At 36.6% G+C, this 11,000-nt stretch overlaps 1 protein-coding gene across 1 annotated transcript in view; it reads right to left on the reverse strand.

The window, feature by feature from the left end:
• Window positions 1-112: 112 nt before the first annotated feature.
• The window catches only part of LOC108555617 (histone-lysine N-methyltransferase 2D), a gene marked incomplete at its 5' end in the record, with an annotated part of 22,649 nt that continues 11,761 nt past the window's right edge, over window positions 113-11,000 (reverse strand). Inside the window, 3 exons of the mRNA XM_017911384.1 lie at window positions 113-864; window positions 5,524-5,600; window positions 6,925-7,101. Of these exons, the coding sequence (XP_017766873.1) occupies window positions 787-864; window positions 5,524-5,600; window positions 6,925-7,101 (332 nt within the window). The remainder of the gene's footprint in view (window positions 865-5,523; window positions 5,601-6,924; window positions 7,102-11,000) is intronic.

The raw sequence follows: 11,000 nt of genomic DNA on the forward strand, positions 1-11,000 counted from the left end.
ATACTCAAATATCGTCCGAAGCTGGGATGCCCCGAGAAAGGCTTTCTTTCTTTCTTTTTCATATATATATATATATAAAATAAGAACATCGCACTATCGTGCCACGTGCTCCCCGCGCCCCATCCCTATTTCCAACCTATGTTCAACGAACCGCGATATCAACATTCCACTTCTTGTTTTACATTTAAAATTCACGAATTTCGATCCGCTGTCGTGCTTCGATCGTTCGCCAACACCGATCCACGGGCTCCTCGTACATTCCTCACTGAAACCGAGACGGTCTCGTCTCGACGTTAACGAGGCCGAGGACAATCTAATACGATCACCGAAAAATCTCGACACAGCCAAACGAGAAACGGAAACTTTTGGTCCTTCGAGTTCGAATGAGATTAACGTCGATGCACTGGTCGACATTCCGTGACATGCTCCGCGATTTCGAGCTGTTCCAACGCCATAGAGGCCACGGAGAGCACGGCGCAGCGGTCTAGCTTTCTTTATCCTCCTTCGAAATTGTATTTGGTGATACGTATCTGAATACTGACTTCGTGTGATGCAGCGTTTACATATAATACAATTAGTATCCATTACGTATAGGGTGTACATGCGTGTATGTGTGATCGATTTCCTTTCCATCTTTATCTTTCTTTGCCTTTTTCCCTTTTCCTTTCTCCCTTTCCTTTTCCGTTCTCACGTTCCTTGGCTTCTTTTTCTTTCTTCCTGTCTCTGGTTTCGCGTTCAAACGTATATTACATAGATTCCTTTACCGTGCAAAGCGTTGGCCGGCAGTCACTCGGACAACAGTTTCTGTAACAGTGACGACTGGTTCACCTTCGGATCACCTCGAGCCACTTCCTCCATAGAAGTCTGCAAAATGAAATCCGTCTGATTAGTCTACGTGTCTTGCTTCCTATTCGCTATTGTGATAACAGATTGAAGATAGCGGCAACCAGTTTTTTTCTTTTTTTTTTTTTTCTTTTTTTTTCTTCTTTCTTTGTCATTTTTAAGATTGCTGATTAATTCAGAATGTAGAGAAAATTGGACAGAGTACTGTGTGACGAGAATTATGAGGATGATGATGTACTGAATTGCGTGAGTCATGTATTCTTATTGCATAATGCAAGCTTGTTGCGCATGTGCTACATGGTAAGATGTAGGATGTAAAATAGTTATTCCACTTTGCGCTTGCAAGAAGTTTGACTTTAGGATGTTACGTGCGTTGCATAATGGAGTCTTTTGGACCTGAATGTTTCGCGCGAAAGTATAATAAAGTGAAGGATACTTCGTGTACGTATAAAGGTAAAATTTCGAATAGATCGTCTCGCGTGAAACGGAGGAAAGTAAGTGTATAGTAAGTCAACTTGCTAAGAGATTCGTGTCAATTTTACAACACCATTCCGGGTGTATCGTGAAACTTGAATTATTGTAAATTATTACAGAGTTAAATCGTTAACCGGCAACTGATCAATTCGCGTAGTATCGACGACAGGTAAGTAGTCTGTCCAAAAGCACCTACATTCTGAGTATCTATTAAAACCCGAGATCGTGACACTACGTATTCAAAACTAATGCGTTTCTGTTTAGTATTCGCGAGTACTCAAAAATTTTGCGACCCACTCAAATCGAAAACTTAGTGTAATATTATTAAAACAATTTTTCATACAAACGTCAAACATATTCACTTATTTTTAACTCTGGAATCGAATATCATAGTAATATTGGCAGTGAATGTAACGCTATCTCTTCTTCCAAACAATATTCAATTTACTCTCGACAAGGAACCGAGTACGGTGTCTCAAACTTTTTGAGTACTCCTTTTCTTCTAAAAAGCACAAGATAAACGAAAAAACAAAAAAAAAATCTCGTCTAGTTCTCGACGTGAAATCGATCGATATCGGTCTGGTAGAATGCTCCTGCGGAGGCAAACGCAAAGTCAAAACTCAAAAAGAAAACTGTACTGAAGCCACATATGTTCGCTATACATCCAAAGTTCCAATGCACACCAAAGGCCGCTAGTCTAATGACGTTAAAAAAAAAATTGAAAAAATAAAATAAAATAAAATAAAAAAAGAAAAATAAACGAAGAAGAGAAAGAAAGATTTGTTTTGGCTGTTCGCGAATCGACGATACTCGAAGAGAAGAGGCCACAAACGAGGAAAGAAACGGAGCTATTTTATTTCTGTCTTACTTTCTGTCTTCTCTTTCTTTTTCTATAGAAAAGCAGTTACTTTACGAAACGTTAAAAAAGCTACACTGAACTTATCGCGAATCGTCGAAGAATTGCTAGTTTCGATCTTTCGACTAATATACAAATAAAACCAACAGGCTTCTGCGGACCCAGTACTCGATTAATTAACCAATCTTCGATAACAAAAATGATTAAACCGATTATTTGAATCAATCGTTGGCCGTTAAACCGTATCAACGCGTTCAACTGACAGTAGAGATCAGTCATGAAAATCTACTCGTGATTTATCTTAATTTCATCGTGATAATTTAAGGTAAAATAGCCGAGAACCTCTAGAAAAGAAATATTGCATCTACAACAGCGATAATGATGTTAAAAAATTTAGTTGACATTTATTTCAATATTTTATTCGAAAATTCAATGCCCGTTTCTCTTTATTTACATAATTTTATCATATTCGACATGAACGCGTAGCAAATACCAATTTCTAGAATACACAAAGGAAATAATAATTTCTCGTTATATTTCTCTGTTGATATTTCGCTAAATAAGATAATTAAAATTGAAATAACTCGAACCGATCGTCGCACGGATCGGAAAAATTCGGCTAAAATTACTATCGCGTTGAACGCGTTAATTTAACACGCGATTAAAATTGCTATTATCCGAGCGAAAATTACAGGCAGCTACTTCGCATTGCATTAAAGAAGGTAAGTTGGAATTTAATTAATAGAATGAATATTCGCGACTGGCCTTCGGAGGCTTCTGCGTTCTCTTTGACTCACTTCCGGTCTCGTCGGCGTGAAACTTAAAACGCGACGATAGTTGCGCCTCATGCAACGAGAGCAATCAGCATACGAGAGAGAAATAGTAATAAGGAGCTACGCGCTTAGATGTCCATTTGGCTCGCTGTGAAAAAGCATTACAATACTAAATGTACGTTACACGATACAACAATGGCAGTGTGATTAATATTGATTACTTCGAATGAGCTGAAGCTTACGGCACCATCACCCTGTAGAATAAAGAGGAAACAACGTGTCTCCGCACCGATCGTATTTGCGCTTAGGAACATCGACCAACAAACTAGACGTTCCCTTTCTCGTATAACACAGCAGCGTTTGAAGAAATAAAAAAAAAAGAATAGAAATGTCAGATCGGGTATATAAACATCTTCAACCCGTATCGTCTTGTTACCTGAATACTATCTTTTTTCCTAAGAAGAGAAGAAAAGAAGAGAAATATTTTCCGACGTTTCTTTCAGAAAAGTATCAAAGCTTTAACACTTTCCCTGGACTCGTAATGACAAAAATTTCAAGTTACGAGAATTTCTATTGAATCGATAAAAAGTTGTATTACGAGTAAAAGAAATTTTGCAAAAAGGATCCAAGTACCATTGAAGTTGAATAAAAAAATGTATTTTCCAATTATAATTTTCTTTTTGCTGCGATTTAAAGGTATCGAATGAAGTCGCAAGGAACAATAGCGAAGATGAAAAATTCTTTTTTCAAATATAGCATCGTGTTGGTATTAAATAAATTTTCTAAAGTCATTACGAAGTAGATACTCCTAGCCATAAAATAGATACGTATTAACACGTGTTAATTAATCGTAAAAAAAAAACAAAAATGAAAAGCCTGGAATTAAATAAAATAGTAAATATTGTATCTACACGAGTAAATTTAAAAAATGTAGCTATCCCAGCGTATCTTTTTTAATTTGAAAAAATTATACGAATTTACAAGAGTATCTGAACGGAATATCTGCATAGCTTTGCATTGCATTAGTCTAACACGCGAACAAGAAGTATCTGAATGGTTACTAGCAGTTAATACAATCGAGGAGAATAGACATTAGTTTTATGCATAAGAATGATATGACACTGGATCGTATGAAACGTTAACGAGCGTAATTAAAGACTTTCCAGTAATTTCTCGATACTACTTCTCTCGTTTTGCAACAATGATATTAGTCGTACTGACACAGTTATATAAAGAGGCGAAGGTTGCATTTCCCAGCCTCGCGAATTGCCACTGAGTGTAAAACTTGAAATAAACCGTGTGTCGTGAATCGAGAATTTAAGTAATAAAAAAACCAGTTGAATCTTAGACCGCAATTTTTCTGCGTAATTTCCGGGAACATCGGTATCGTTAAGCTCGATAACCATAATTACCCTGATTAACCAACCCTTTTACAGAGATACTGTTCGAATTTTTTAACTATCGTTCCCTTTACCCAAAAATTAATTATTTCGCCAAGAATTCTAACAAAGTTTGAATAATTCTACTTTTATATTCTTTCCATTCCACGCGACTACGCGTTTAATTCCAATCCAATGAAAGTAGTGAAAAAAATTTTGTTCAAATTGGATCGTAACCGAGGTATATTCGGGAAAGAGATACGTATAGAAAGAAATACGAAATACCAATTTTACTCCGATACTTGCACTCCAAATAACTCATGCCTCGACTACGATTGCGTCTCTAAACGCAACGGCAACGAGAAACGAAAAGGGAAAGTAGAGAAATAAAAAAAAAAAAAAAATACAAAAAAAGAATATATAAAAATAAACACCGTAGAGAAGGAAAGTTATGAACCGCGGCTGATCGCGTTCTGGCTAGACAAACAAGCTAACTCGGTGTTATCCTTTGTACGACCACGCAGCTGTCAATCGTACAAAGTCAATATAACCGTGTATATCCGTGAACATCAGAGGACAGATGGTCTCTCTCTGGCCGTGGAAAGTCAAAATACCCTTCACTCTCGTTCGGATCGGAGAGGAAGAAACGATGTTAAAAAGGAGAGAAAAAGAAAAGAAAAAAAAAAAAAGGTGAAAAAACGACGGAGAAAGAATAAAAGAGATAGAGAGACACAAAGGTGGCCTGAAAAATACCATTTCACGATGCAAAACAGATAGATCTCGACTTAATGTAATACGTAGCCTCGGCGTCAACGATCCAGATATGCACACGTATCCTTACGTCTACTGAACGCACGTACGCACTAGAATTAAATAATTAAATAAACGTAACAACGTTCAAAGTGACGCATGCAAAGAGAGAGAGAGAGAGAGCGCTAAAATACCCCCTACAAGTTTTACGCTCAGTGCGTAGAGAAAAAAAAAAGTACTCATTAAACATGTCGTGCACAATAAGTTCTGAAGCCAAGCGAAGAAGGGAAGACATAGCATACAAAATCAGATGAAAGTAAATTTGTAAAAAAGAAAAAAAATATTGTATATATATATATAAAGAGAGAGATAAATAAATAAGTGTATATGTATATATATGTATATATATAATATGTATACGTAAAAGTAATTGTCGGAAGGGTCTTACCCTGGAGGACGAGGGGGCACTTCCGGCACTCCCAATGGCCCAGCTCTTGGCAGGGCCATCGCTAACCACAGCCTCACCTAGTTAGGACATTGTAACAGTAGGCGTTACCACCAATCTTTCATTAGAGATAATGCGTTTTCTTACAAGAAGCGGACGTATTCGTGTTCGTGTGTAGGGCACACACCTTTCAATCCTGTACATATATGTAGATAGGCACACACATAGCTATACTTGTTCTCACGCACACGAGAGAGATACGGGCTATCGGGATCATCATCGCGTTTCTTCGTCACCACCGTCGATTTTCGCGTAGTCTCAAGGGGCCATTGTGCCCCGATCTGGTAGCCGAATCCGATCGTGAAAAGCCATAGTGCCGTTTTCAAACCGTCGATAAATTCGCGTGTCGGTTGTACACTTACGAGAGCGAGAGACAATGACCATAGAAAAGGCCGAGTGAATTAGCACTGGATCGAATCGAATGCGTTTTCGAATGGTACTTTTCAGCTGGTCGCGATCAGACGGTTCAGAAGATTCTCGCGAGCAATGCCAACGAAACGCTGTGCGTTCGTTCCTGCGCGCGAATTTTGCAAAACGGCGGAATTTGAAGGACAATGACGGTAAAATCGACAATAAAGTCGGTAAAATCGGTAATAAAGGCAACAAAATGACACGTGACAACGATTGACAAACGTGAAGCTACGTGGCTCGATACTCTAGACGAAAAAGCAGTTCTATTGGTACCATTTACTGCTGAATCGTGATTCGTCCCTCCAACGACAGATTTTATCTACACGGTTTCCTAGGAATTTACTTCGGCAAGGTCGAGGTTCAGATGATACGAGGATATATATACGTGTATTTAAGTTAGATCGTCTTTTTCACAATATCGAGAACGTGATATCCTTGTGACGAAAAATCTCACGGACTAGCACGAAATTCGTCGCAGTGTAATCAAATGGTACGTATATAAATCAAGCGAGAGTTTATGTCAAATATAATATGCAGGATCCCTGTAATACTTTTTCACAGCTTCCAGCATGTTACATGCGCTATTTACAACGTACAGAAATTGCGATTGAAAATCCGTGAACAATGTGCAGCGGAACGTAAAATTCAACTTCTTCGATTTTGTTAGTAACGAGGAACCAATGAAGATCGTTAAACGACTCGAAAAAAATTCCTCCATGTCGTATCATGATCAGGCGAAATCAGAATATTCGAATTAATCGCGTGTTTTATCAATTAATCGAATTGATCTTCGGAACTTTTGAAAAGCAAGAAAGAAACGAAATCGAAACTAATTTCTTTTCCGTCCCTCTTTCACAAGCTGTTCGACTAACCCTCTCGACTGACACACCACTTTCAAAAGGGAAAACGAATCTCCTCTTTCCACGGACGTACCTGTAGAAGACATTTCGAACGTCAGACCGAGTGCTTCGAGATCGTCCTGAGATACTTGACCAGAAAGGTTGTTTTGAATGTTGTTAGGTACCCTTTGCTGTTGCTGCTGTTGCGTTCGTGCGCCAACGATCGCTCTCAATTCTTGCCTCACGAACTCCGAAGTGCTGCTAGCGTTTCCTGTGACAAAACGAAACGAATTCGTCAGATCTTTTTGACACACGTCACGAACGAGCCACGATCTTCCTTTTCCCTTTATCTTTTCTATTCATATCCTGTCCTTTTATCGTCGTTATTTTTCTCTCTTTAATCGGTAAATCGATGGTAAACGTACCACGAGTGGTTACTTATAGATCGTGTATTATTGTGCAAGCCATAACGTAAAAGTTAGTCAAAGGTAACAGGATGAATGCTTTATTACAAAATGCGGTATTTACAATATTGCGTTGACATAGGTTCGATAAATGACTTATCCTGTAACAAATCGATACCTGCGGCCCATCCGTTCATGGATATTTATCATGACTTTCAAGCACGATGAAGTTCTTGGTGGAAAGAGAGATAGTAAGGAAAATTTAAATTTAAAAAAAAAAAAAATTAGAAATAAAAGTGCTATCAGGAGACGATAATTCCTAGCCTTCGTTCGCTAGAGGAGCACCGTAACGAAAGCTTTTGGCTTCTTTCCGTCTCATTTTTTCTTTCTTTTTTCTTTTTTCTCCGTTTGCTTTCTGTAAGATAACATTTATAAGACAGAGCACCAACAAACATTTAACGTAAATTGTGCTCGACGATGCTTAGTAACATTGCGTTTAGTGACAATGATTAATCACAAAAGCTCGATGCACTGTACATGAGAATGCGTCGTTGTTAGTAATATCTTCTTAGTTTCGTTATTTAAGACATACGACCGGTTCTGAAAACCGTGGACTCACACATTTTTTAATTCTACTGTACGGATGAACGTTGAACGGAAATTGGAGAATGATTAAAGTGATCAAGTGCATTAGTTTTTTTTTTCTAAGTACAATTCGTTTTGCGTGCAATTTAATGGCAAACGAGACTATACTCATCGACATGGTCGATATTTTCCGGTGGTTCACTTAACAATTGTTACGAGTTATTGAAAAAAAAAAAAGAAATAATTTTAAGACTTATCCTATGTATTTGTTCTATCTTCGTAAAAGAAATAAGAATGAGAAATATTGGCGATGCATTCGTATTTATAAAGTACGCATACTCGAACATAACGAAGTAATTTCTATCCTATAATGCTTAAATTTGATTGGAAATTAAGAACAATAAAGACTATTTCGAACCGAGGCAAACAAACGTAAATAACCGTCTGCATTAATCATGCTCCAATTGTAAAATAACGCAACATATAACGGATGCTACAAACACGTAGAAAATAATTCGTACGTATGAATAAAAATTGCAAATGAAACGAAGATTGATGGAAAACATAAACAGAAGGAAAACGAAACAGCGTGATAATAACAAGCATACAAAATTGAACGTAAACAATTGAAAATTATGAGTAATGATTTTCTAAAGTCAATATAAATTACACCGATATATGCGAAATTAATTTACGCGATAATATGCTTCCATAACGATGGAAATGAAATACTTTCACGATTTAGCAAAATCAACTGAAAAATAATAGAGATCTGCTTTCGACTTTTAATCAAAAGTCGCTATTAATTAAATAAAACTTCGTTGAACGTTGAATAAAATCTATAAACGGTAAAAATCAACTATTCAATGAAAGAAGAAAAAAAATGAGGAAACATTTCACATTTTAAACTCTACGAATGACATACTGACTCAGCGACAAGAATGGTGCAAGCAATTCGCTTTTACACGTTATCGTTGGTATCATTTCTAATTTCACTAATACAAGAAATCCAATCTTACGATATGGAGATAGCAGTAAGTATATATTAGTTATAACACAGATTTCATATATGTGGTGCAAGTGATAGTGACGCTAATTTACGTGGTCCGGAAGTGCCGGAGGTAATCACTAAATAGTGCAAGTACGTTCTGAACCGGAAATGGGCAAATCAGCATTCAAAATGCGATTTCCAACAATTGGAAAATTTACATACTAAAGCGCAATGCTTTTATTTGCAAAATAAACTTCTCGATATATTTAAAAATAATGATTTAAACCAATGCTATTAACGTACGACTGATTTATATGACGAAAATTAAACACTAGTTTGCAATATTAATAACAATATTATATTAATATTGTTATTTATTAATACAATACAATAATACAATTAATACAATATTAACCCTTTGCACTCGAAAGGTGAGCTTCAGTCACGATTTCATAAAATTTGGAAGATCGATATTAATTAATATATCAAATTTAATGCAATGTAACAGTGTGCGAGGTATCGAAATCAAATAATTCTACAATTCTATTATCATACAATTCTTTATTTACTGCTCAAAAAAGTATCGTCAGCTTTTTAGTAGAGAATCTTTGAATTTCTACTCTTCTCTAGCCAAAAGTCATCGAGTGCAAAGGGTTAATACTTGTATCATAAATTTAGAAATCATTCGTCCATAGCTTCTATTATTAATATAATGAAAAATCAAATTAAAATCACTGCTTTCGTTACTCGCTATATTTTTCCTATCGATATTGTCGCTGTTCTATTTTTCCTAAGGGCCATCTTTTAAATAGCTCTACAGCGTTATAATGAATTTTATAAAATAACTTGTATACGATTTGCCCGCTTCCGTTTCCGGTCCACCTTAAACAGTACGGTGATTTTAACGCATACGAGTCACAAGAGAGGTACCTAAAAAGATATGATACAAAGGGCAGTCTTTCCTACGTGACTTATCTACTATGTCATTACATATAAGTACATCAGTGTCTACAATCACCATAGGAAAGTGTAGTCTCTATATCGCTAAAAAAAAAAAAAGGAAGTAGAGTGCACAGTGGAACATCATGTTTGTATCGCTGGAATTAGTGTGAGAAGGGGTGTATCACGTAAATGGGGATGAATATGTACTATGTTACATCACGATTCTTGAAAACACAGATGAATCGATTTGCTCCCAGAGACACGAGGCGTTTTATCACGTTTTTACATAATGTATGTGTTCCAACGAACGAACATTCAACAAAATTCTTGGTATGGAAAGATCCAATTATTTTGCTTCGTTAGGATCACGTGTGGATTTGTTATTCACAAAATGAAAGGATCATCTGATGAGAGTATGAAATTGTTCGCGTCAGTTTACCGTCAAAGACAGCTGTTCCTTTCTTCCTATTAATTACGTTGAAAAAATTCGAATACGTCACTCATATAAATGTTCAATTATTTATTCCTAATTATAAATATTTAAACAGTAAAGGGCACTAAACGTGATTCATTTTTAAGCGAAATAAAGTTTCACTTCCTATAAGCGCAACGTGAATAATTCATAACGCGAATTGTATATATTCCGTTAATAAGACAACAACGATTTAAGCATTTTACTTTCTCGAGAATTTAAATTTCCGAAAATTTACGGAATATAAAAATGATTACAAGAGTAACTGTGTCTATGCGTCATTAAATTGTAAAATAAATAAAACTGGAATAAGCAACGTACGCGTATCTTCGCAACGTAATCGAAGAAACAAGAAGAGGAGAGTGTCAGCAGCGTTCTTCCATTCGCAATTTCATACTACTAATGGTGAATGAAGAATACATTCCACGGGTATGGTTACGTCGATAGCCGGTTCTCAAACTTATGAACAAAAGCACCATGCAACATTTAACGCTATTTCGATATAGGATACGTTACTTTGCGTTGGTCTCTCGTTAGGTATACGATCGTAGGAAAAGAGAAATGAAAGAGAGAATTATGAAGATGATCCGCTAACTACCAGAACCACGAGAAAACAGAAAGCTCGAATTTGAGTAAAACGCGAGGAAATAGTGGAAAAGATGCAAAAGACAATGAGTCGGCTGTTTCTTCGAATGTCACGAGTCACAGGAGTACTATCCAACAACGGTGGTTCAAGCATGATTCTATCGCTTCAATTGCATCTAGCAAGCAGGAAT

The sequence above is a fragment of the Eufriesea mexicana genome, unplaced genomic scaffold (genome assembly GCF_001483705.2).
Source record: "Eufriesea mexicana isolate 0111107269 unplaced genomic scaffold, ASM148370v2 scaffold202, whole genome shotgun sequence".
NCBI classification, from domain to species: Eukaryota; Metazoa; Arthropoda; class Insecta; order Hymenoptera; family Apidae; genus Eufriesea; species Eufriesea mexicana.